The sequence below is a fragment of the Tigriopus californicus genome, chromosome 2 (assembly GCF_007210705.1).
Source record: "Tigriopus californicus strain San Diego chromosome 2, Tcal_SD_v2.1, whole genome shotgun sequence".
Taxonomy (NCBI): Eukaryota; Metazoa; Arthropoda; class Copepoda; order Harpacticoida; family Harpacticidae; genus Tigriopus; species Tigriopus californicus.
This window is the reverse complement of record NC_081441.1, coordinates 9,107,406-9,135,163: the sequence shown is the minus strand read 5'-3', so window position 1 is coordinate 9,135,163 and position 27,758 is coordinate 9,107,406. Positions and strand designations below refer to the sequence as shown.

The following is a 27,758-nucleotide window of genomic DNA, read 5'->3' as shown; positions in this document are numbered from 1 at the left end:
ATTAATACAAAAATGGCAAGCTTGATTTGGCGTCCATTTCGGTCAATATTTTTGTTGTTTGTTTTGTCTCGAGGAAAGGCTCCGTCCTATTTTGAGCCTTACTTTCATTCATATTTTCATCGATTTTCAAATCTGATTTCCGTTTGATTTGACTTTTCCAGTAAATTAACTGAAAAGATTGGAAACTTGCGTTGAGCGGAAAAGGAAATGAGTTCGGCCCAAAAAGCCGGCTTCGATCCACTTTCCTTTCACCGCCACTAAAGAAAAGATGACTTTTAAAATGATTGGTGGAGAAAAGGAAATTCCAAATCCGGGAACATTTACCAGAACTATCCATTATGAGAATGCCACAATGCAATTTGTGTGTTTGACCAAGATTGGCGTCTTCCCAATTTGAAAGACCCAATGCATTTTTGGGACAAAGCGCACTCTCGTTGAGGAGCTTTGAGTGCAAGGTTAAACCTTGACCAAAGCTTCCTATTACAGCTAACTCATGTTGGAATCTGTAGGATAGAGAAGTAATAGCAGCTCTATAGCTGGCGAAGGCCAAGTACAAAACATAGTAGGTCGTATAATGTGCAAGTAAAAAGGCCGTCCGTGGTTGGCCTCGCTTGCCTCGTTGGAAGGCCGCTCACGTCCACCGTCAAGCGTCTGGGCATTGTAATATTTCAGGGCGGGTCATAGATAATGCATACTAATGGTCTTTCCTTAGGTTTGAGAACCAAGCTTAAGTGATCCATCAACCATGATTTCTGTCAAAGTGACCCAAGCTCGAGCTCGCTCACAATCACTTCCTGAAAGGCTTCAAAGCTATTCTATGCCAAAGTTACTTGGTTAGAAGACAACTTTGACCAATCCGTGTACACTGTAAAGGGGGAAGTGAATGTGATCCAATGTTATTCTAATCCAGCCCTCGCATAACTTGTCTTTGAGGATTAGTAAGATGTCCTATGAGCCCAAACTTCTTACATTCATCCCTCCATAGCAGACAAAGACTGAGGGATCTCATCCATGTCCTGAAAACCGAGGCCATTTTGTGGATTTTGGCAAAGTTTCTATGCTTTAATCTAATTACACAGCAGCCCTTTCCCGTGTCCAGTCGAGGCTCCTGAACTTTGGATGGCGATTGCACCTTGAGAGGATGTACTCGGTGTATTTAGAATTCTGGCCCTCTGTTGACATTTTTGTCGAGGTTTTCGATGAAAAACGTGACACCAAGAAAGGTGTCTTGCTACGAGAGGCAACACCCTGGGGTCATTTTTAGTCTTGGCAAAGCAACACATGAAAATAAGCCTCATTTGCGAGCGAGATTACGCTTAGTCGAAATATTGCCCTTTGATCTATGTTAGTTATCTACAGACTATCGCAGACATGATTCAAGGTTGAGAGGTTGTTGAAGTCCATTCAAAACTCGCTTGAAAGTTCTGGATATTTCTTCCGATATTGTGGATTTCCAGCCGAGATTTGTATCTCTTTGGCTAGATAAATACATAGTATGTGCTTTCATTCGCAATGATCCAAATCGGTTTCTTGAATTCAAGTAGTACCCATTGATTGGAAACTTCCCTGACCTTTTTGCCGATAGGGCCTTTTCAATCCCCGTTCTTACCACCAGTCTGGTGGGTCTCTATTCGCCAAAGCAATATCTAGATAGACGATTGAATCCAATAAGTCGGCCCAGATGAGAAAGAGGAGCCAACTCGATTTCCCTATTACAATTTTCCACCACATTGACATATGTGCCAAGCAACCAAAAAAGCATGAGAGCTTTCCCTCCTACCACTGAAGATGGTAACTTTGAGATCCAAGATGAGCTCAAGAGCCTCAAGAACCCTTATGAGGTATCATCAAAATTGCCTCAAAAACCAAAAGCCTTTTTTGGCTCGGGGTCCAAATCTCGGTCTTTCAATGAAGGTGGATGTGACAGAGAAGTCTGCCTTGGTTAAAAGTCCAGGAATCGGCGGCAAACTTGGTTGGGCCTCGTCTTTTTTCGGATCTGAAAGATCCGGTTCCGAAAGAGGAATGTGCACCATTGGCCATGGAACCACGACAATTGGTTGTGCTTTGGTGTTGTTTTGAGGATTTTCTAGTCCATCCGAGAAGGTCTTATTCCATTCGAAGCCCTTTCAAGTGAAAGAGAGGCAACAAAAACACAATCGACGAAGAAGAGGTCAAGACTCAACCTGATCCGCTATCGATCCAACCAATGGAAAACTTGCCTTTTGAAACACGCTCAATCGTGAAGTCGAAAGCCATCAATCAATGGTGACTGGGAAAGTAGAGGCGTATTTCAACAACTCGTAACCACGACAGTTTTGGAAAGAAATGGTGGCGATAAATCCCTATGATGTCCAACAGAGTCGCTATTCATCATGACAACCGAATGTCGCAGTCATTAATTTCAATTTCGTCGTAATGTTTAGCACTATGCTTGCTGCTTCGGCAGAGGTCTTGACGATCAATGAATTTTTCATTAGATCAGATGTTTCCGCACTCAAAGGACGCAAAGTCAAAAAGAATATTTAAACCGAAGACTGTGCATGCACACATTGCACAGTACGTGAGCTCGAGTGTCTTGTTCGCTTTTTGTAGTGTCTCAAGTCGGAATACCTACCACGCATTGTGACGTGATGATTCGTGCCCAATCTAGATTAAGTCTCACAACGTTCTAGTAGAGGAGACTCGCTCTTTGCACTTCCAGAAGTTGTGTGGCTGATTTGATCTGGAACCACTTGGCGTTCCATTTCTTATTTCGGCAGACGCACCCTTGAACTAGTAGTAAGGTTCGTGTTGCAACAAGGAGTTAACCCTTGTTTTCTCCTATCTCCGTCCTCGTGTTATTTGTAGCCATTTTTTTTTCATTCCCCTCCAACGATATGTTTTCCCACGACTTGGTGAGATTGAGGAACAACTTTCGCTTCATGCAGGCTATCGCAATCAATCTATGGTCTTGTCCCCCTCAAGTTGGTTGGCAAATGTTATCGTCGGCAAAGCAAGCGGGAAGTGCGGTTGAACTTACCACCAAGGAACATAACAACCTCATCATGTGGGACAAGGTCATCATTGGCAATGCATACATACATGTGTCACTCCTACCCGATCTTCCTCTCTCCATTAACGGCTAGGAAATGGAACTTGGTTGTAACCATTGCGGGTCCTTTCATCACCATTAATCCATTACCGTAATTGGTGCCCCACTTATTTGGCGATATCTTGATATTCGAGAATGCTCAGCTGACTCATCCTTTTATCGACTTCCTTGTTGGAGCCTTGAGGAGTTGTGCGAGGCCAATTTGTTCCTTTCCACATAGTTAGATTTCCATTCTCCCGCCCACAGATTACTTCTGAGCTAGATGAACTTCCACCGTTCCACTTTGCTTAACCAGTCCAACCCAGTATACGAGCGAAAGCCATCTTATTAGAGAGATGCACTTTTTTCGATTGGTGGTTTCGTGAAAGCCCTGTTTTCGGGGGCTATTTTAAGCTTCGCTCTTGACTCGAATCTAGCTCGATTCTCCATCTTTGAGAAGAAGGTGGGTTTGTTGAGATCCGAAGAGGTCTCCTTCAGTTGGCGTTGAATCAAGAGGCGTTAAGAAGGCCCCTTTTATTGTCCTCTAAACAATTTATACGCCACTCGAGCCGGGGATGTGGCCTCGCTCACGATTAGGCCATAGTTCTTGGCAAACTAGCTCACTTGCCACTCCTACTCTTCTGTATGTACTACGAAGGCTGCTGGGTCTACTTTTAGAATTGTACCATGTGAAGGGTGGGAGGTTGTGGAGGAATGTGAGAACTCGGATCCTTTGGAATGGAAACTCAGATTTCACGCCTTGCATGATCCCAAGACCCGAGATCGTTTGATCGGGCCTAGAAACGTTGCCACATCTTGCATGTGAGTTCCAACGCAAATGCTGACTTCAAAGTAGTACTTTTTAAAGCCTCAGAAGATGGCTAAAATCTTCCTGTGCCATTGAAAGTCCTTTCTTTGTATATAGTGATCTATTATGGCAGTTACCAGCCCTTCAACGAGCAAAAGCTAAATTTGCTCGAAAACTCTCAATTTCATTACAAATAGAAATATTCGCGTCATGGCCATTTCCAACTTAAGCGTAATTGTACAAGCGAGTGTGTTTACAGTTCTACAGAGGAGCAAGTTTAACTATCTCCTTACTGAATACTTGATTGTGCATTCAAATAAGCCTCTGGGCTTCATTAATCATCGCCCTCATAAATAGTTGCTCCCCTGTTTTGACACTCCCGTTTTAGCAAGGATCCCAACTTGAGTAAACAAAATTATAATGAATCTCGGCCATTCTCAGGAAAAGACAGCCAGTCTGGTTCTGATTGGCCACCCCCTTCCTCTTCCTCATTGTCGTCTTTTGCAAGATATACTTACCAAAGAGAGAAGAGGGCTCTAGGGCTCTACCAACATTCCACACGTCCATGCCTCATTGGTTTCTAAATTGGTTGCTGGTGTCATCCGATGAAGAATGAAGGCGTTCACCTCAGGGCTGCCAGAACTAACAATTTGCCTCATTTGCTTACAGGTACGTCGTGCGATTGTCAAACCACTCACCAAAGGTAGCATTATAAAAGCTAATGATCAATATTCACCCCTTGTATTTGTTTGCTGTTTGCCCGAGATATTGGCTTTTGACCCCACTAGTAGTTCATTATCATAATTTTCTCCCCGAACCAAGCCATAATCGGTCATTTCCAATTTCTGCCAAGTTCCCGGGGGAACATCCCTCTCTGTAACTTCCAACCCTCGTCCCACATCCCATAATCCCCTCCACTTGGCCTTTGTTCATAAGGACGTGGAAGTGACATGTGCTTCCTCTTCACTTGAATGTTTTCCGCTTGACTTCACTCTGAATACGAAATGGATTAATGGAACACTCGCTTGGATCTCGGGATGAGATCTTGCCCTTGTTGGAAGGTTTTTGTTTCTGTCTCTCTCAAAAGAGGATGTAGCCTTAAGAGGTCTATGAATGCCGTGACAATTCATTTCCATCATTTTGGCCGATTCCCAAGGTAGTCATTAGGTAGTTGGCATTATTCCGGCCGTGACAATGCACGGGATAATGTCGTTCCAAACCACTTTAACGTCTTCGCTTTTGTACTCTAATCAATTGCTCAGACTTACACTTTTCTCCCTCATTCCGGGAACCTTGTCTCTGTGTCTACTGTAGTCAATTTTACAATACACGGGCATACATTACAAATTACACTTCGTCTATGGAATTCTATACCTTAGCCCAGAGTGCTTACTTACCTTCATGATATCTTTCAATGTGTGGTGAGGTTATTATGTACCTGTTGAAGCCGCGTCAAATTTGCCCAGTCGGTCTTATAAATACCCCGCAAAGACTAATATTTCATGCCGAAATCAGAATAGAATAAGAAGTATCTCAATCAGTCTCATTAATTACACTTGCCGCTTAAAGCTGAATAGGCTCGATGAAGGCCAGCCTTGAGGAACCTTCCGTTGAGTTGTCCGAGGGTTGTACCTATCAACGGAAGAAGTAAACAGAGAATAATTGTTCCTCCCGTGAAGACGGCCCTTAAAGAGCCACGGAACCAATTCCAACAATAGTCAAGATACACTCAGCTACGAAATAGGCCCTTAAGAATAGCTCAAAGACCAGCACTATCCAATGTACTCTCAACATCAGCACATGAATGTGTGAGTATGTATACCGTTCGGATCTGAAGGCCAAGAATTCCCCTCTTTAGTTGGTGATGTTAGTAACGAAGATGCGAAAGTTCTAATGAAGTCCGAGTTGCTCAACTCGGGAGCCAAGAAGAGGGCGAGGAATGTGGCCTGTCTATTTCCATCCAACCGAGAAGAAAGAAGCAAGGCTCCAACCACCTTTGTCTGGAACCTTGAGCATGATGTTTCTTGCTTGGATTTGGGGTTTTTGAGCTTCACCACATACACCCACAACCATCCCAACAGGTCTGTGGCCACTTGGGTTCGGAGATGCTTTTCAATTGGATGATGCTTCTACAATATATGTATGTAGAAGGAAAAGCTTAGATTAAACCTTCTGTGAATGAGGTCTGGTCTGATTCATAGAGGATATATGGTGCGTGACTGATAACAACTAGTAGTATTCTTTTCAAAAGTTGTAGGATATCAAAGTAACCATTACGGTAACTTGTGTGGGGAAGATCAAACCTTCAATTGTTCTCCACGACTATTTTGGTAAAAAAGAATTCGTCATTCATTTCGAAAAGGTGAATGCATGTGTCGTCAATCTTATGCAAAACATTCTAAACTGAAAGATGTCATGTCTCTTTTTGAATAGAGATTGTTCGTACTATCAGGAACGAGATTCTGAACCGGAACCTTTTAATCAAATATTCACAAGATGTATTTCGAATGACCCAACAGAATTGGGATATCACTTCTCGTGTTCTCTAACTAAGATATGACTCGTATCAAAAATCCATTGGTTCCAAATGTACTCTGTTCGAGATGGACCCGTTACTTTCTATTGGTAAATTATGGATCGCGTTGGACTCCCGATTTATTGGAATGCGATTGTTCCATGCTCTTACGATGTGAACACATTCGTTTCGTGAATATTCATAAATGTTAGATGAGACATCTATGGAGAATTGTCAACATTCTTGCTCCTCCTATCGGTCTCCTGTCTACCTATCTACGGCACAATCCTACCTACGGGTCTCCCCGTTATTCCAGAGCTGATGCAAGGAACAAGGCTTAATCATCAGCATCAGCACCAACCACATTATGGGAATCTTGGAACGTTGACAACATATTTCCAGTCTGGTGCCAATAACGAGTGGAGAAGACCTTGGTTCGAGGATAAGGATATTGAAGGTTGGAAGGTTGAAACCGGATCTGTACTGCGCCTACGCAGAGTACTTAGAAGCAGGTGTTTTGTCCCACTGTGAGTGTGTGCGGTCGAATTAGTCCGACAAAAGGAGCCTCTACTTAATGTGGAAGCGCCTGCACTTGTTCCTTTTCTCACAGTCACCCACAGGAAGCTTTCCACAGGTTCCCAACACTCTTTCTAGTTCCACTGAAGATCAACGCTGCAAAATGGAAAAGAGACATGCTTAGGGAAACTTGTTGAGCCATTATTTGCATTGCTGGATTACTTTTCAAGATCGCTTGATGACTGCTCAACGCTGGAGAACATCAGCCCATGTGTTCGAATGGGTAGGGTTAAAAAGATTGCCAAGGAAAATTGTTTTCTTCTAGACTTCAAAGGATGAACCAATGTTATTGTCAGCTATTTTTCACTCTCGCATTTATTGTTACTCATCAAAACTTGTCAAGTGGCCAATTACTTTCGATCATAATTGTGAATGATTTCCGTGAATCGCTGACCGCAATATTGTGGGTGGATCTTGCACTGTGACAGGAAAGTGTTGACCCCCATATAACTAAACCCATCAATCCTAATTCCTAAAATCAAGTCATTAACCAGTATTGTATCCATTCAACTGAAGTTTCCTGGCCCTGTTTTAGAATTTTGACTTAATGAGCAACCTTGCTTTGCCACGGTAGCTTTTACTTCACTTACAGAATAAAACTGTGGAATAGAAAATGTTTCAAAACTTGCATGTTGTACTGTGAAATGATGAATTTCTTTGTAACTTACCCACCCACCCCACCCACCACCTAAGCCCACTTGAGATTGGCTCAATTGGTTTATTACGTCTCCAACTATGAAAAAATGGCAATAAACGAATAAAAAATGCAGGGTTGTGAAAAAGCTTAATGGGCCTCGTTTTCAGACAAAAAAGAATTAAAATGAACGTCACTCTTATTAAGTGATGACGTCGTAAGTCAATTGATCTGAATATGCATTTTGACGTTGACGTATGAATTCAAGTTGAATAATTTCAATGGTTTGCCACTTCACATGAAGGCTGTCAAAGTCCATCAATTACCTCTGAGCTATATCATTAAAGCTGGCCTTCAAACTACTGATTTTGGTTTGCAAAACGGAGTTAAAAACGGTCATATCTAATTTTGCAAAGATTTATTCGAGAAAATAATCGAAGCAATGACTTTTTAGGCACTTCAAATGCAACTAAAGAAACGATCACAATTTTCTTCAATCAAGCTAATGCCTTCAATCATTGTGATTTCTTAAATTTTATTCGGTACCCCCATTGGATTATTGGCTTGAAGAAATATTTCGAACACTTTTTGTAGAGTATCCACGATTTAAATCAAACTCTTAGGTGGTAAAAGGGGCAATTTTCAAAGGTCAATTGGACCCAATTAAGTGGTTATTGCTCCGTTTAAAGGGGGTATATCTGGCGTCCAGGACAAATATCGACTAAATCTGCATAAAATAACAATAAAATACTCTGGTGATGTAAAGGCGAATAGTCCACCAAGTCGGGATTTTATTAAGGTGTTTAAATCTCATTCTGAAATAAAAATCAAGCATCAATAATGAATTGAGCTTCAATCGTTATTTGAAGTTAATTATTACAAGACCTGAATTAAATAGAGGCTTAACGTGCGTTTTGAGAGCACCTTCAAGCCCTCGAGAATCCAGGCTAGTTAAACAATCAAGTCCAACTCTCTTCTTTCTCGGGATCCTTCATTGTTCAATTTGCTGCCCTCAAATATTCGTAGGGCTTATGTAGGCGTTGATCCAATAGCAGGATTTAAGTCAGACTTGGATAAATTTTTGACTAAAATTTCTGATCAACCTTATATTCAAGGATTAGCCAGATCAGCCAATTCTAATTCGTTGGTCGATCAAATAATATAAATGAATAAAAGTCAAGTAAAATGAATAATCTTCTCATCTTGAACTGCTAGGATTTCAACCCGGTAGGCGTAAGGAAGTCTGCCAAAAAAAATAATAATAATATTAATAATAATAATTAAATAAATAAATAAATAAATAAAAGAACTCGACACCTCGAAGTTAGCCCCTTTTTTTCTTTATCTAGTGGTGGCATTCAAGACTCATTGAAAACCTTTTCTAGATTGATGTTGCAAATCTATGATCTTCGAGTTTCAAATTGAGAGTTTTCTCATAGTTCATTTTGATTATTCAGAAGTCTAGATTAAAGCTAACTTTTGTCATGTTCGTATCGTTTTTACTTGTTGGTATGTCTATTATCACATGAAAAGAGAAATCTGCATTTTTGTTGCTGAATTTCAAAAGCGGTTGCTTGATAAAAACGACCGAATGATCCTTTTTTGCTTTTGAAAATAAAAGTTGTTTGTATTTTTTTGAAGCCCTATTTTCTTGAAGTATTTTATAACCAACGCTACCATGATATTTCTACCTTTCAATTTTAGAGAGGGAAAGGAGATAGTGATTTCTTTTGAGCAAAGGCAGAATCCTGTATTGATGGCATATGAAATATTGGTCTTTACAATTTTTTTGTCCTTGAGATGCTTGGTTAAGAACCAAAGAGCATCTACAAAATAAATTGCAAGCATAGTTAGAATACATTTATACCATCACATAAATGAACGATGCAATAGTTCTGTTCAAAAGCGTATGTTATTGACCTATTGATTGTTCTGGGAAATTCCACCTGGTTTTTATCTAAAGGATTTTTTATGGTAGGAACATACCTTAAAAAAGACCAAAATATATCTTCCTTGGAACACGCAATCTAAATTAGTGACAGCACTATTTCAAAGGAAAAAAAGAGTAATCTTAGTTTCGAAAATAAGCAATTACCCTGTAAAGTACAACATGCTTTCCTGGAAGCTTTTCGTTGGCCATTATTCATTCATATTCCATTTTCAAGTTCTAGTATGTCGACTGAATGGTTGAGTTTCAATAGTAGCTCGAGAAATTGTAAATACCGTCTCCTACTTGCCCGCATACAGTATTATTCGACCGACCAAAGTGAATCATAAATAATTCGATGAAACTGGAACACAGTCCTTGAAAAGTTCTTGTTGTTCCTTTCAACTTCATCGGATTCCAAGAACTACGACTCTCTTGATGATCAGTTTCGAGTTGACGGAAATGCGTGCGGTTACTTTTTGATCACTTTGTCCTTCTTAGACTAGACCTTGAACGAGTTTAAAATGGAAAAAACCCGGCTCTTCTACGATTAATTAGGCTGCTTAGGTACTCTGTGTTGTAAATCCTACTTGGCCAAAGTTCAGTTGTGGAATCTTTGGGTTCATTTATCTTTTTGAATGGATTCCCCCTCCGAAATTTCGTTCGAGTCCCTTTTAGAGAGCATAAATCTAATGGTGGCCTAACTGAATGAACCTTAGTATTTGCACACTCCCCTCAAGCTTGGCTAAGAATTAACTTCGCAATTACCATTCGCCTGGCAGAAAATGGTTTCTTGTCACGCAGGTTCGTATTGTCCGTGGTTTATCTCGCTCGCCCTTTCCGCAGATTGTGACCTTCAAACTCCCAAGGGTCATTCTTGGGAATACAGGCCCCTTTTTAATTTGTTATTGTTGACCGAAGGTAATCGAAAAACCGTACATTATGTAGCATATACAGTATATACTCTTGCTCCATTCCGACTTGGGGGTTTTCTTTCGTTTTGTATCCTGCTTTAGTAAATGCTAGCACGTTATTGACTGCACATGGTTTCTCTAATCACGAGAGTGGCTTGCTGAATTGTGTGGCGTGATCTTGGTTGGCGACCAAATGTCGCTAGGCTTTCCAAAGGGCATTCTTAGGTTCCGTATATTCGGGCAGATCGTGAGATCGGATATCCCACATTCTCCAATATCGGATGCTTTCTTAGAAATGTGCTCATTGGGACCTCGAGTCCAAGACAATGAGGGTGAAGATTGCCATTCTTGATTCTTCTAAGTGCTCCTCTGGATTCATTCCATGCCCTTTATTTGAGGTGCTTCATTTGATGTGTTACACCCATTGTTAACTGGCTACATGATGCATGCCGTCAGTTTAGGTTCCACGTCGTACCTTCTTTGAGAGATTCCAAGATTCTGTCAGTGATCGGTGGATTTGAGAGGTCTCGTTAATCGTGATTGAGGGTCTTCGATGATTGTTCTCATTGAATGTTTTTGGCCGATCGTAATGTGTAATGTATTCGCCTACTTGACGTGTTTAAGAATCGATTAGTAATTATTTTGTCACAAGATGAGTCTCTGACAGGTGGGACTGATGGTCTAATTAGAACCAAGAGATGACGACGTGGATTGATTAACAATAAAGAAAACAATCTTCAGTATGGCTTGTCCTTTGGAACACTACTATTCAGTGCCAGTAGACAAAACGGCGATCGTATCGAAGCATTATTGGTCCTTATCAGTTAATTGGATTTGGGCCCACGACGTTTGTACCAAGAAAATGCAGTTTGGTGGACAAAGCGATGACTTTGGTTGGGTCTTTGACTTCACAAAACCCCTGAGTAGCCTTTATCAATGTCAACTTACCTTTACTTTTTCTAATGGAAACCGTTCTTGTATCGACATGCAATGTCGCCACAGGATGAACCTCAACTTCGACCAAGCATGGTCAGCTTTCTGATGAAGCTATTTTAGCTTTCATTTCGCCTTGACAATGAAATGGCCTTGGCTGGAAAGGACGAATCTCCTTCCCTTGACCATCATTAGTGGCCTTTGTTTTGAATTGACCCCGACAATACCTTTCTTCCCACCGCTTTTGTGACAGTACTTGCCATGTCATTACGGGTCGGCATTCATTCCCCACCGAGTTCCAAAATTTACCTTGCTTCACGGCCCAATGAACTTATAACAGATCAAGTATCTTTCACATGTTATGATCACGGTAATCTTACACTATTGGTTATCCAAGTGGACTAATGAGCATCAAACGAGATCCTGTCCAACAACTGACGAACCAAAAACAAGAAGTGGAACAATTTGGGTTTTTTTTCTGCGCCTACATTTCTGAGGTCAAGTATCTATCGAAGTTTGGCTGTTTGGCCGTCTTTGTGTCCGACGTCATTGTCAAAAGTTCCGCTGAAAGCCGTATCAAAAGTTGAGACAGGTTGTGATTCGCCCATGAAGGCAGATGTTGCCGTGGTAGAAATGGGAGAAAAATGGCTCCAAATCCTCGTGCGACATGGTTATGTAAATGGAGACATGAAATGCCTCAAACATGACGGATGAAGAACCTCTGGAATTGTTATTCCGCGGAAACCTGCAACTTTCGACGAGCACAAATATGTACTCTTTTGTTTTGACATGACATAAAACGAGACATGCCGGGGCCCGGCCATAACGAGATATCCACAGGACCAATGGACACATAAACTGTCCATTTCACTTCCCTAAAACACGCACTGTATGTGCGTGCCGGAACAGCTCTTCCTGACGATCAGAGCGGCAAGAATTTGCTTGTCAAATGATCGGCTGCATCTCAGCTGAGCATCAGCTGATTCAGCTCTGAACGTCAACAATCGAGCTGAGTCCATTGCGATGTTCGAGTCGATTTCATTCATTCATCCTGGAACAGAGTGGGGTGAAAGGATCTGGGATTTCCTCCTGGTTCACTACTTCCCCCACGAACCCATTTTAAGATCTTCAGGTGCTTTCAAGTCGGATTCGTGGCTTTTGAATTGGGGCAAATGTCTGTTCTACAGCATATTCGTGGACAAATGTCTACGAGAGCGCAATAGTATCATCGCCATTGACGACGAGTCTCAAGACATCCTTGGTATAGTAGAGAACGCTAAAACTTGATGCTACCGTGATGTTAGATTGAATTCCTCTTTTTTCTGGCAAGGTGTTAAACTGGGATATATAGCTACTATTGCAGACCATGGCTCGGAAGCGCCTCATTTCCTCCTAGAATGGGTGGACTACGTATCTTGCCTTCTACCTAATAGCCTTTTCAAGGCCCTAATGTGCGAGAAACTCGTGGGAATACTCCTCCGGTATGACCCGTTCCTCGCCATGGAGGACTTGGATTGCCACAAGATCTACATGGGTGAGACCCTTTGTGTGGCCGAAATGGCCCGAGGTCAAGGCTTGGGTTCTGAGCTGGTTCAACGATCTTTGGAGCATTCTCGGGAACAGAGATGCGAGTTCTATTTGGTCTCGGCCACCGGGTTGTACTCTCAGAGGATTTACCATTCCCTGGAGTTCCAAGTGATGAAAATTGTGCGATATGACGAATTCAAAGACCGATCTGGACTGACAGTGATTGATGATGCCCAAGAGCACACCCATGCCCAGACTATGTTCAAGGCAATTTTATGAAACACCAGCCCCTAATTGACGTTGTTTGCTCTTGAAGAGCGCGAGGAATTCACTCGATTCCCTTTGCGATAGAGAAAAAAAATGTAGATCCTTCCTCGACCTGACCTTGAGAAGAGACGGTTTTGAGATTACTTCGGATGACTAAAGCCGTGGAGGTGTGGACTTAGACGGTAGAATGTTGCTGGCTGTGAATGGGATTTTGAGTAATTGGCAATCTTCTTCCACCAATAAAAGATTATTTCCATACCCAATGGACCTGAGGACGAAGCTAAAGTAGGCCCAGAGCTGCTTCATTCTCGCGGCCTCTCATGTCTGGGATCTCAATCAATCCCCCCCCCCCCCCCTCATCCCTCTCCTTCCTCCGGTGAGTCCCTTTTGAAGCGCTTTGCTGTTAATACATATTGATTAGTGGTGTGGTTGCCGAGGGAAAAGCACAAAAAACCATCACGAGTGACCAAGAATACCAGGAATTGTTCCAATGAAACGTTCGCCGAGCCACGTGGCTCGAAAACAACAGCACGGATTTGTGGCAATTGCGGACGAAAACGAACTCGAGGAACTGAAGAAACCTCTTTTGAAGTGCTTGTGTCCTATCTAACGGACGAGTCCTGGTTCCAGAGCTATCGTCGCGAACTAGGTAGTTTATGGATCCCTTTGCAAGCGTTGCTGTCTGGATGGTTTTAGGAGATAATTCCCTCACGTTTCAACCATGAATTATCACGCTAACAAGGCTCAATCTCCCGAGAATGGGATGCAATTAGATTTCCATCAAGAAAAAGCCTCAGCGTGAGTGAGTGGCATGACCAACCATCTTCCGGCTATTTTGAGCAGGTGAACAGAAATCGAGATTGATATCGCGAATAAAGAAGTAGAAAACGTATTTTTAGTCGGGTATCAAAAACAAACAAAGAACATGAATAAAATGTTTGTCCCTTGGCCAATATTTGGTATCAAATTATGTTCATGCAAGATTTCTTTTCGGATACGGGTTCTTATTTCAACCCGATGGAAGTGAATGTGATTTTGCTTGATCAAAAGAAACAATCATGCTAAAATTGAACAAATGGGGTTCGTGAAAAATAACTAATACTAGTATGAGTGAATTGATCTGAATTGGAGTCTGGTCTTCTAATATTAATGTTCTAGCTACACAAGTATCTCCAATGAATTAGGAGAGTGTAAAATAATCATTCCAGTAATCACTTTTCATCGTTCGCCTTTTTCGCAAGAGATGTCAGGCGTTTTATCGTAAGTAAGATAAATTGTTTGGCCTACGTCATAACTTCTCTATTCTCCAAACAAGAGTAAAAGTTTCATGTTTTTTTTTCAGTCTGTGATCATTACTTCTGTTATTGCATGGTACTGAGGTGGGGATTGTGAGCCTTGATTTGAATCTTAGTAATGGTTTTATCTTTGTTGTGCGGTTATGAATCCCAGACGGAACCTCCATTAGAGCGGCGTTCCTGAAGTACAAGGAACATCGTTGATCCATGAACACTGCACCATTCAAAGTTTGTGTGTATAAGGGGGTCTAAACGTAGAAAGGAACATGGACCGAGATATCAAACTTGGGATGTGGAACAAGCGAACCAAGTTTGTCAGTTGCGTTTGGAACCCCAGATTTCCGAACAGTTTTCAAGCAAAGAAACCGCATTCATGGACCAAATAGACGAGGCAATCTGTCTCTCGTGGGTCACTGAGATGATCTCTTTCAATTGAAATGGAGATAGGATCTAATAACTGCGTTTGATCAGGACAAAGGCTGAGCCCAGGCAGGGCCCTTCTGGTTAATGTCTTGTCCCAGTATCTGGTGGCCTTTCACTCTCGTCGTGTTTCAGACTATGGTCGAACAAAAAGTTGGAAAGTTGGAGCTCCAAATTGTCCAGATCCTTCGGGTAAGAGAGAGAAAGAGAGCGAGGCGCTCTTGCTCACTATTGAAAAAGTATTCATGTGTAAGACCAGATTTGTATAAAGTTGAGTTCAAGGAAATCTGGGCCTCTGATCAGCGAGACTCAAGACTCGGCGGCCCTACCCACTTTGCTTCTACCGGACTTTCCGAAGGAACGAACGAAGGAACGAACCAGGGGCAGACCGTGCCACGGCCTTCTCGATCCCAACTCGTTTAGTTTTGAGGAAAGTTTTGCATTTTCTTTGAAAGGCGTTCGTATAGCGTGAAATTAAGACTGGAGAAACTTTCCGATTAAGGCCTCTTTAGAGCCAACAGTTCGAACACAACAACCAACTTATATTTGTTGGTTACGGCGAATCGTTAGTAAGTCGTGTTCCCCCACATACTTCCCGTGGCTCCCTTGAGTCTTCGAAAATAATGAGTACCCAAATCCGGCTTCGAAACCCGATCAGAAGCGGCTATCTACAGTTAAGTATGCCACTATGGCTTGTGCTAAATGATCCATGTCATCATGAAAGTGGAAAATGGGACAGAAATTGATGGAAGAACTTTCCAACGAGAGAAAAAAGGGTTTCTCGGTCGTTCTCTCCTTCCGTAATGTTTGGGGTCAGCTGAACGGAAATTGATCTCCTATTGACGGAGTGGATCCCCTTGTTTGTGTCCGAATATCTTCCACTCCCATTTGGCCCATGGCCTCGGAGTGCCACGTCAATCAACCATCTCGAGGCTCCACTAGCATCGCCAACCATGAATTGCCAAAGTGAGGACGTCCCTGAGCCATTGGAAGTTGTCATTTCACATTCCAAAGCAAACCACAATCTCGCCTTAAGGGTGGTTTGCGAAAAGCCATAATTTCCTTCTTGTTGCGCACAAACACTTGTTGGTCTCTCAAAGTTGGATTTGACACGAACAAAGCATCTGGAGTGCCACCGTTATTCAAAGCTCTATTTTAGGCTAACATCGATCCATTTTTCATACAGAAGCAGCCAAGGTCAAGCCAATGACCAAAATGGGAGGGTATTTGTCTTTCTTTGCCTCTCTTTGGTTTTATGAACCGGGGTGAAGCTGGGTCGAACAATGGAACAGACCCGATTTGTTCGGTTGTAAATGGAGTACATTGAGTGTATGCAATTTGTGAAAACATATCTACATATGAATGCCAAGTTCATTTTCTTATGCATGAGTTCACCCAACGGAGAAGAAGTTTGCCCGAAATCGCCTTCAAAACCACTGTTCGAATTCGACTTGTGTCAGTCAAGGCTTTGACAACTATGATCAAAATGCTGGACCGAAAAGGACGTGTGTACTCTGCGGCGGGAATGCTTAAAGGGGAATGCCTTTTCAGTCGTCATTGTAGCATGAAAATGCGGAGCATGAAGACGAAGAAGTTATCATAGAGTGCTAAATGTAAAAGAAACATAAAGATGACTTTATGCTTCTTCGCGACGACGCCGGCCAATCTGAAGAAAATCTCGTGGTGCTTCTTCGGCCATGGAACGGACTTGGAATTTGCTCGTGCTCACGAAGAAGAAAAAGAAGAAGTGGATGGATCGAAAGGGAGGGAGGACAAAGCCTTCTTCTTCTTGCTTCATTTTATAACCTTGGTGTAGAGGACTGAATCCCAAAATATACCAGATAGATAGAATTCCAGTTTTATGCTCTCTCGAATGGTCCCGTCTGGAATTGGACGGCAGATTAGCGGGGATATGTTCTTGGCCAACGCAAGATCACACGTCCTATGAGCGTGAATCCTCTTTTTGAATTGCCTCACGTTTGACTTGTAAATCTTTTGCTTGATACGGGTACCTACATACATACTACGTCAATCGCCTATGTGAGTCACGCGAATCTCGACAGCGATTCCTCACCTTTTGGAATTTGGGACGTCTTATTTTTGGAACGGATCAGGGCCATGAAGCCTTTGGTTCTCAAAAAGCCTGCTCTGGCAGTTTGAGCCGAAACATAGTGACTAAATGTGAATGAGAATGTGGAAGTGAGTCGTCGAGAGAATACTTTTTTTTTCGGCAGTGCCCTAGGGCGGCCGGAATTCCTTAGGGTGTGCAGGAAATTCAAACTAGGACCAGTCAGTCAGAGCTGGCGCAACTCTTTGAGACTTCTCAAAATGTCTTCACTTTGAATTGGCCTTTGTGCGATCGTGAACTCACAGTGATGGCTGGGTTCATCGCCGAAACTATCGTCCTGATATTATGGGTGTCGGACGGAGAGGAAGTGGAGATTTTCAGCATTGCGACGAGTCTCCGCACAAAGGCCAATTTAGCCCCGAGTCTCTTCCTTTTGAGTTTGCCCATGAAATGGACTTGAATGGACGATCGGTCTCCAACAGTCTGTTCGAATTCACGTTGTAAATGGAGAAAGGGCAAGCCTAGGCTCCAAATAAGGTCATCATCATGGTCCAATGTTCCAAATCCATGGGGTCATTCCTGGCAGGACAGACCACACGGATTCACACTTCAACCGAGTGTACCGTATATGAATTTCATGTAGTGTACATTTGTGTACCGTAGACAGTAGTAGTACATACATTCTCTGGAACGTGACGACGACCTTTTGGCTCATCGTTCAACTCCTCAGCAATTGTGTTTGAGTCCGCAGTTTCTCGAGGGCGGATTTTAAGTTTATCTCAAGGATGAAAGGGACTGTTCCAGGGAGCAAAAACCCACTAGGCTTTTGCCAAGATAACATGGACATTGATTATGGAGGTTGATATAGAATGGGAGCCGCTAACGCTCGAACTCGCCGGGATCTGTTGCCAGGATGGAAGCATTTACATCCTGGAAAGGTGAGGAAAATGAAGATGAAGGAGTCTCGAGGAGTCCGTTCCCTTGGCATTCCCTACACCTTAATTCATATTCCCTTGCACAACTGCAACATACTCAACTCCCCATCTTCCACTTCTGGGAGGTTATTAAGTAATGGGACACTTTGGAACCAGGTCATGGCATCTCCATTGAACATTTAGTTGGCTCAAGCCTAGACGAGTGGTGCAAAATTATAAATATTGTTATCTTGAATTTATGCTGAAGCCAAGAGGGTTCCTGGTCTTCCGGCGTAGCCCAAGAGTGAGTGATTTATATACTTTTTCTTGCTCAACTTGCGAGGTATTCTCAAAACGAGGCAGCTTTCGAAAGCAATGGGAATGAGAAGTATCTAATTATGGTTCTGCTTGAGACCAGATCAAAAAAGCCTGAAGTGGATGATGAAACTGAAAGTGAAACTGGTGCAATGGTCCCGAAACGATCACGATCCACCTACACGACTTCTCAATGAAGTCACGTTGTAGATGTTGGCCCAAGGTTTCATCGCTTTCTTTCCTATTTACTTCAGGTAAAGGTGACGACCACCATGGAACCACTGGAACGGGAAAAAGGTCGAATTTTGATAAAATAACCTCCTTTCGAAATTGGTTGGCCGAGTCGGGAACCCCGCCAAACCTGGTAAAAAATGGTGATATGTCCATTTTGCACATCTCATTCTCCCTCTCTCTCTCTCTCTCCTTCGTGAACGTTGGGAGCAGCCAAGACCAAGATCGACATTGGTTGGGTTCCACTGGTTTGAAGTTGTGGGGAAATGCGAATTTCGTGCTTAGAATTCCCTCCCTTTTTGCTCGTTTCCGTTACTACCATATAGCTATTACAGTTCGGCACGAGTAGTGAACGACCGGTTTGTTCCAGTTTTTTTTTTCCTTCACAGCAATGAGAGTGACCTTTCAAAAATGCTGGAGATGACCAGTGCGTCACTGGTCAAAGACACTCTACAAATTGCCATGTTGCTGTTGACGCGCAATACTTGAGAAATCCTTTACAGATCATAGATACAGCCATGTTCCTTTCGGAACGTACTTTTAAGCTGATTTCTAGGAGGAAGCCTAGCGTGACATTTATTTGATTAGTCCATTGCTCTCTTTTGTTGGATTCACTTATCTGAAAAGTGTACATCATCCGACGAATTACTGGAAGTTGCATTGAGCTTGCGATTCGCTCGTTTACTACATGGAGCTGACAAAACAGTGTTGGTTGGCCCGAACTCACTCACTCACTCGCTCACTCACCCCTCGTAGCAATCCCCCTTCATTTTGACTGCTCTCGTACAGCTCGTCAGCGTGTTGGAACACTGGGAACCATGGAATACGTAACGAACAAGTTCCACACATTTTTTCGCTTTTTCTTCATCATTTTGGACCGTGGAGTTGGTCGTGCTTTTGTTTGATGGGATCTGTTCCAACCCCACTGAGGGAAATATCCAAACATAAGCAGACAGAGACAGCGTGAGTTATGGAACCCATAGACAAACCAGCCTACCCACTCACAGGTTCAATCAGATCAGAGCCGAATGACAAATTATTGACAAGGCTTCTTATCAAGGCAACCAACAAACCAACCGGATAACGTCCGTGCCAAGAGCCAATCATACCTTCACAGTCCTGGCAAATGAGTGGTGGGTCCCTCATTGAACAAAGATCGAACCCCAGATTGATATGTACGCATGTCTAGTTTCTTGGCATAGCTCTTATCCCTTATCCCCCCCCAGTCGCTCTCGAAGCCAACGTTGACTAATTCTGATAAATAAAAATGCCATGACCAGCTAGCTCAATTGTGGTGTAAATTCCACGTTCATCAAAAATGTTCGTTCCAAAAGAGGTGAACACTCCTTCGCGATTGTGCTGACAAAGAGCGGAAAGGGCGACATTGCTAGATTCTGCTACAATATTCGTAACATCACTTGGTATTCCGATCTCATCCTGCAGATCTCGTTCTCGTCTGTTTTCATATTGACGTCTGTTGATATCTTGAATGTACTGAGGATCTCAAGCAAGGAGGAGCCAAGCCACCAACCAGGCAAGAAGACAAGCCAACAGTCGTCAGTCAGTAAATGCTTCACTCCCACTTCCATGCCCCATATATACATAGCGTCATCCAAGTGCTTCGGAAGAGTCCTGCCTTAAGGAGATCTCCAAAACCCATGGGATGGATGGTTGTAGCTAGTAGTACTCTCTATAGGAACCATTGACGTTGAAAATGAAGAATTGGAACCACGGGCCCGTGACATTGTTGAAGCCTATGAATACCGAGTGGAGATTACCCTGATTTCCTTCCTACAAATGAGACCAATTGGCTCGAGGACGAGCTGGCTGGTTGGTAAATAATTCAAACGAGAATCTCCTCTCACTCACTCACTTAGGTGGCTCACAACCTGTTTTGTCAGCAATGTTCTTGTGACAAGAATGGTTTTTTTCCTGGATATGCCAACAGGAAATGCTTCAAGGGATTTTGGTTCGGTTCGGCCGGAAACGCAAGTCCATTCGTACTTGTGGTTTTCCGCAGACGAGCCCGTGTGAGAAATGTGCCCGCTGAGCCCGCCAGATGAATCCTGAAAACTAGAGCCAAATCGTTTACCTCGTGTTGTTTTCATGTGAGAAAAAGCGTTTTATGGAAGCTCATGGCTCGTCGCTCTCCAATAAAGCATGAGGAGTGGTAACTTGCATGGGTTTTGTGACATTTCAGCGGTCCAACCCCAACTAAGAACGCAATCCGGCTCAACTCGGATCTCGGCCTCTCTTTGTGAGCCAAATATCGTGCTAACGACTCATAAACTCCACGCAGAAACTGAAGTTTGGGATTTTCATGGAACCTTGCCACACACACACTCCGCTCCTTGTGGCAGTCTCTGTTTCTCGCGAGACGAGCCTATTACAAGTTTAACAAGTTCCAAATTTTACCGAAACTTTATGCCCGAAATCTTTCGCTTTATTCACGGCTGAGCAATCTGGAAGCTGAGTGGGGATTCGTTATTTTCTGCCGATTCGAATCTTTGGGAAGAAAAAGCATAATATTATTCAGCTTAGCCCAACCTCCTCCCCCTTTGCTCTTCAATACACTACTCGGTTGTTCCAGTTTCCAGCGAACCCTGTAAACCACTAATATTGACCCCAAAAGCGAACCAACTGATAGCTTTTTTTCCTCCTCTCCTCCTAGATCCTTTAGACTACGGAATGTCAACCGTCCTTACTCAAGTCAAACCAACAACGAGAAAGAGGGAGGAAATGGAATGGTTGTAGATGGTTGGAATTATGGCGGGATCTTGTTGTGTGTTTGCATCCATTTCATGCTAGTAATGTGACGTTCCCAGTGCTCTTCACTGTAGTTGAGAAGAAATACGATTAGGAGGGGTGAATAAGGACCCTCTTTTCTTCAAGCCAACACTCACACCGTTGTGAAAAAAAATGTAAGAGGGTGGCGAGAGGGGAAGAAAAGCGAATGAGGGGATTGTTGAGGTGGCGAGAAGACCTGCCTGAAAGGCGGCTTTAAAAAGTCATTGATCAAATGGGAGTTGTTGTGGTGTTGGGGGTCGGTGGGATGGATGAAGGTGAATGAAGGGAGCTCAAGCAATTGATTGGCAAGCAATCAAGAAATGAAAGCAAACTTGGAAGATATGTGTGGATGATGTTAGAGGGGAGAACACGCTCGAGAATGTGAGAGTTTTGGGCATCTCGACAAAAATGGAGCGACGCCATTACAAAATTAAATCGTGGGCTCAGTTTCTGAAATGGAGACTTCCCTGGCTTTTTCCGTATGATGAGGAAACTTATCACATTCGGGAGAAATATGTCCACCAATTGAAAGTGAACGTTGCCGCGCATTAATCTTATAGTGATATTTCCATTGCCACATTTTATTCTTGTTGGTACGGCTTACGTCCATGAAACAGATGTGAAGACACACTTGCTCTTGAATGTGCAGTCTATAGTAAAAGAAAGCAACCTCATTTCTTGTAAAGGACGATCTCGTTTCCAGACATTCTTCGGCCTTTACTCTCGACATAATGTGTACATAACCAGATCATTCTTCCATTTCTCATTATTTTTGCCTTTGCCTTTTCTCAGGGATCATCTACTCGCTTCCCCATCCTAAAAGAGACTTCTTGGTGCAAGAATGTGGGTCAAAAGGAAATGCTATTATAATCCACCGTCCTAGCGAAGCTCTTTTTTATAAGAATACATCAGCACTCGTTTCCTCACTTTCCATTTCATTTAATGACCTCGATCTTTTGGGCATAAACAAATCCACGTGACCCATTCGTGGAAAAGAAAGAACGAGCTTCAGTTCGTTTTCCCCAAAGAATCCATTCTGTTCTTGGAAGATTTTTCAGCCGATTTTTTCCCTTACAAAGTCAATATTTAACACCGGATCAAAGGAAACCTGACGGCTTGAATTCTTTGAAATTCCAAGGAAACTCCAAGGAAACTCCACCTACATAAAACTGCCACCCACATGCCGAGACTTTGCAAGCATAGAAGTTTTAAGCTTAAAGTGCAAAATAAATCTGTATTTTATTGTGTTGAAACGTGGCAACGGCCCACATGAGCTTTGACTTTCTTTTCTAAGGCCATTGGTTGTCACGATCCTGGAACCAAATGTTCCATTGCTTCCAGCGTGTTGACCCACATATCTCCCTTGGGGCTTGGAACATCGGAGAACAAGTGGGTCGGTTGTTATCAACTTGGGATTTTGGAGTCATTCCAGCCACGTGTTTCCTTTGTTGGGGAACTTAATTGGGTAATGATAAGCCACTTTTAACTACCCTTTGGGCTTCAGTGAGAGACAAAAGATTTTTGCCCAAGAGGAAGGGGATTATCGTGCCTTGACAATGATTGCTATTGGGCTTCTCAGACATCAGCCAATTGTAAACAGGAAGTCAATTTTGTGTCCTTTGATTGCGACAAATTGCTTCGGCTTCAAAGAGAAATGCTCATGTCACAAGAGTTGATGTGAGATTGGCCAAGCAAAAGGTTCTTCTCCCTCTGATTTGTACAGTGCGGATTAGAGGTCTGCATTAACTTACCAAAAAAGGAAAATCTCAGCTTCCATTGTGCGAATTCGCCTTTGGAAGTTGGAGGGGCTGCTAGGTAGTTTTGAAATAAACAAAAAAAGAATTAATTTGAGACTTATCCGCGAGGAAAGAAGGGCAAACTGTCGGATCGTTTAACTTCTATGAGTTTGAGGGCTAAGTCTAAACGCAAAAAAGGATGTATTTGTGAGACAATTTTCATTGCAAGCTAATTTCCCCGCCAAATACCAATCATTGTTAATTAAAAAGGCTCCCTTAAATAACCTTCGGAATTGTGGAATCAATCGACTTGGCCGGTTTTTTCAGCCCATCCAAGTAACCTTAGCTAAACCTAAGATAAACAGGAAATCTAAACGACATTTTTCGGTTGCCAAAACACAACGCTCAAGTCAAGTCGAATACTTGTATAAATAGAAACGTAAGCGAGAATAAGTAAGTAAGATGTGACAACTTATAGTTCTGGAGATATTTCTAAACGCTTTACTTTTCAACAGTTATGTTAACAATGGATTTTTTTAAAGTTGACCACGAGGTGTGAATAATGTACAAAGACTAGATTTTTCGGCGAAAGGTTAAAGTTTCAATTCCAGTCAGCAATAAGAAGATGAATTTCAACATTGCTCTATCATACAATATATTGATTTAAAGAACGCGTCAATGAATGACACACTCGTCGGTGATTTTTGATTCCAGTCTAGCCCAATATTTGTGTCATCAGGTACATCTAGATTGTTACCTATTCTACAAAACTGCTCTACTTTATTTACAAGACCCAGCTAGGAAACCTTCCCTTGGTCGATTTTGGCTTCCAGTAAAATTGGATTTGGGCTAGAGCCAAAATTTACATACTGTATTCACACCTCTCTCTCCCCAAATAACCTTCACGAAGCTATTCTTTTTCGGAAGTACATTCAGTTGAAACGGCGACGCATAGAATAAACTAAGGTACAAAAGAATTTAGGGCAACTCTTAAAAGCTTAGTAAGAATATTGATCTGATCATTGTAAGTGCTATTATATCTTATGAAATGATCACATAAGCACTGATTTATCCGGGATATGCCTCCAATTTGGCTTACTTTGAAATACGCTCATGGTGGAACAAGGCAAGGAGGATGTTGCGGAATTTCTGGTTGGAAGCAGATGTACTATTCGGATTTCCAGAACAGGCTCTTTTTACACAATGGGAATGGCCTCCTCCTCTCTTTTGCCACATCCAGTTCTCAATCTGTGTAAATATTTTATGAGTAGTAAACCCTCTCCATATTGGGCCATTTTCTCATGAGAGATAAGATTCTCGTTTTCCCAACCAATGCGAAACACAGATCTGACCTCTCCCAGGCAAAACTACCCAAAGTCGCTCACCAGAAACCCATGTACATTGGTCCATTACAAGTAATATACTCTAGACCACTATATGTTGTAAATTATAACCCTGATTTCGTGTTCCAAATATACATAATGGATCCCGGTTGGTTCAAAACATGTCGATCCAATGATTGGTCAAACTAAGCCTCGCGTGATGAGACAATGCTAGAGTCTCGTCCAGTCTTGGGATTTGGACTGTACAAAGGATACTTTTTTTGAAAGTGGCGACTTTCTTGGAGCCCTTTGTTCCGAACCTCCAGAATCTGCTCTTTCTATGGATTGCCATTTACTGTTGAATTGTGATATCTCGAGGAGTGTTACCTGTTGTACAGTATGTCCAGGCACTATGTAATGATTAGACCTAAAACAGTTATGTTTTAGGCCACAACAATTTTCCAACTTGAGAAAGAAGCAAAAAAAAATTGCAAACAACAACATGAGAGGCCCTTTGCAGCTTTTATTTTCTGTTATTGAATGCTTGACATACAATTTGTAAGAGTGTTCATCAATAAATGCCTGAATTTTCTTGTCGTTTTGAACAAGTTGAATTGTCCTCAAAAATTTCCGGGTCTTTTCATGTTTTAGTAGAAATGAGGTAGAAATTTCTAAAAAATGTGTTTTATAAATTTGAATATGAAAATTATTAAGGTGGGTGTTTGATATCTGATGTCGTGCAAAGAAGTACAAAGAAATCGTATAGTTGTGAAAGGGAAGAAGTGAGTAGCAACAAGTCCTTATAAGGCGAAAGAAAAAAAAAGGAAAGGGACCAAAAATTGAAAAATGAAACTGAATATGTTCCAAAGTATAGTCAAAAAGTCAAAACGTTTAGGAAAAAATCAGCAAATTCCGAAATGGTCAAAAAGTTAAGAATAAAAAATAAGGTTCAAATTTTCGAAGGCTAAAAACCTTTATGACATCAAAATGTGTTTTATTTCTTTCACGAGGTTCGGTAGTAATATTGAATAGTAACAGATAACCCCTTTTGTGGGCTATAAACCCAAGAATTAGTGAAAAGGATCTAAATGAGGCAGCCTTCAGGGAGTAGTGGACACACAACCAGGGTTTCAGATATGGATCATTGACCGATTCCCCTTTCCCATCACATATGAGAACAAAATTGGAAAATGGGCCACTAAAGGGCCTCTTTTTCCAGCTCCCTGAATTCTTCGATTGGGTGTATGTTTTGGCCAAAGTACCTAGTACTAAGTATGTACAATGTACAAATCCTTGTTAATACGAATTGCTCTCTCTTTTATAGGTATGTGAAAATCCCCACAACGCACTCGACAAAGATTTTGAAGAAGGTCGTGAAATCGGCGTTTGATTTCTTTTTTCATAATTTGTGGCAACACTATCATACGCTCGGTCATGTTTGATACATGACATTGCGAAACCACGTTGTTATGTTGTAAATAATTATACTGGAGAGATTGGGCTAGATTTGGCGAGAACGTGGATAAAGTAACCCGAGGAGCACGTTCCATGAATGCCTCATTTGGAGGGAATATTCAAAGTTTTGAGTCTTACCCCGTGATTAAATTGCTTGGAACAAACTTCTCATTTTGGAAAGTCGTAAAGTGCGCCATTATGGCTTTTCATCTCACCATGAAGCGTAGTTGTTGTCGACGTAGTCGTTGGGTACGTGTGTACGTACTATTGTTATTTGTTGTCCCGTTGCCCTTGTTTGTTGTTGTTTCAGTGCTCCCACTGAGGAAGAAAATGGGTCCCTTTTGAATTATTAGTTGGTATTAGTCTACGAAAAAGGTCTCAGATTCGCACGACTCGCACATGGTCCACTATCCCCTTCATCCAAACGGAAGTAGCCGTTCACAAACTAAGCACAAATTTGAAGGGATTCGACCCACGTGGTTGCCGTAAATTGTCTGCCTTGGCCATTTGTGGGCCAAAAAAGTGCACTTCCTCACTAGGTCATGAATTGGAAGGTGGACTGTATGTGTACTTGTTTTCAGATATCCGAATTTTCATTAAGGCCGGTCTATTTCCAGCTTTCCTGGCCATCACCCTGAAATTTGCCCATTTTCTTGCACCTGGTGTTGCTTTTTGAGACTCTTGACAAACGTAACTAAGGACTACCAATAATTCAAAAGGAAGTTAGAGCGCTGGAAACCTGTTTTATTGCTCAAATTGCTTGTTTCAATGGACATGATTAAGTTTCACGATACATATTTCGGCAATCTGGCGATCTCAGGATCTGAACAAGAACATCAGTTAAGATCGCCAACACAATTTGCAGCTTCTATAACAATTGCATGAGAACACAAAGCATCCGCCAAGAATGTCCACTTGCAGTCAAGTCATACTAGTTTATTTTGTTTAGAGCGGATGTTGACACCTTAAAGGTCGTGTTAGAGTGCATTTTCATATTGTCAAGGTGTTGCCTTTAATGGGTTGGAAAAGCTCTCTTTAGTTGGTTACCGATTATGCTCCAATAGAAAACCACAAGAAAACCATGATCACTCTACTTTTCTTTCGTTTCAATGATAAAGCAATGATTCTGCACAAATCTATCTACACGTTCATTCCACACAAATGAATCATGCCAGGCATGGCGTAAAAAAACTGAATTGTGCACCCAACCTGGTGGCTGACGATTACTCTTTTCCAAGTGTCCACAGCTATTCCGAATGTAGTATATTTTATAAATGATTAATACCATTCATGCACTTGTTCTTGTCTAAAATAGGGAGGAGAGAAATTAACGACCAAATCTGGTGCCTCCTGATGATTTGCTTAATGATATCGAGTCTAATTAATTTATGGCGAAGAACTATTGAACATGTCATATCAAAAATGATGTAATGTCAGTCTCAAGGAGATTGGATAATTTGACCGCCTTAAGATAACATTTTGAAAAACTTTATAAGACCAAAACTAATGCCATGGGCATGCTGAAGGCCAGCAAGAGGCCAATAGAGATGGTTGAGACCATACGTGTCCATCCTCGAACCATTTAAAAGTGGAGAGCTAAGTGGACGAACGATGATTCCCTTACGATGAACGGAAATCTCGCATGTTGTCTTTAGGCGACTAAATTATTGCAGGGTTACCAATTCTCTCGAATCCTTCATGATCTGGCGTTTGGTTTTTCTTCACTAGCTTAACTCTTGATACAGTATGATCAAACACATTTGAAATTGCGGGGAATCAAAAGCTGCGCGTAATTCCTGTCCACCCTGCGAAACGAATTCGTTGGTGGTACCAATTTTTCCAAGCAAAAACTTGAAGAGGAATTGACATGACACGAACGAACTGAGTTGGTGTTGGATATCGCTTGAGCAAAGTGTAATCGGGCTGTCATTCGTATTCGTCGACTTTGCTATGTCGGACACCGACAATCTCAGTCTCAGGAATTTTCCTCGCAAGTCCAACAGAAAGGCGAAATTGTTTTTTCTACCTTTGAAAGCCAAGGCAA

At 42.1% G+C, this 27,758-nt stretch overlaps 2 protein-coding genes across 4 annotated transcripts in view; both read left to right on the top strand.

Moving 5' to 3' along the window:
- The window catches only part of LOC131892600 (zwei Ig domain protein zig-8-like), a 63,996-nt gene that overhangs the window by 4,148 nt on the left and 32,090 nt on the right, over nucleotides 1–27,758 (top strand). Inside the window, exon 2 of one of the 3 annotated variants that reach the window (XM_059242414.1) lies at nucleotides 18,438–18,547. The exons of the other annotated variants lie outside the window; for them this stretch is intronic. The gene's annotated coding sequence lies outside the window, so the exon portion shown is untranslated. The remainder of the gene's footprint in view (nucleotides 1–18,437; nucleotides 18,548–27,758) is intronic. 3 annotated transcript variants of the gene reach the window in all.
- LOC131892601 (uncharacterized) lies at nucleotides 12,380–14,141 on the top strand. The gene is made up of 2 exons (XM_059242416.1): nucleotides 12,380–12,638; nucleotides 12,708–14,141. The coding sequence occupies exons 1-2, from the start codon at nucleotides 12,401–12,403 to the stop codon at nucleotides 13,181–13,183; spliced, it is 714 nt and encodes a 237-aa protein (XP_059098399.1). The 5' UTR covers nucleotides 12,380–12,400; the 3' UTR covers nucleotides 13,184–14,141.

Bases quoted from the DNA above. Each gene is read 5' to 3' on its own strand.
- LOC131892601 (XM_059242416.1), top strand. From the start codon at position 12,401: ATGTTCGAGTCGATTTCATTCATTCATCCTGGAACAGAGTGGGGTGAA. The intron at 12,639-12,707 runs GTATAGTAGAGA...TTTTCTGGCAAG, and splicing joins CGAGTCTCAAGACATCCTTG to GTGTTAAACTGGGATATATA.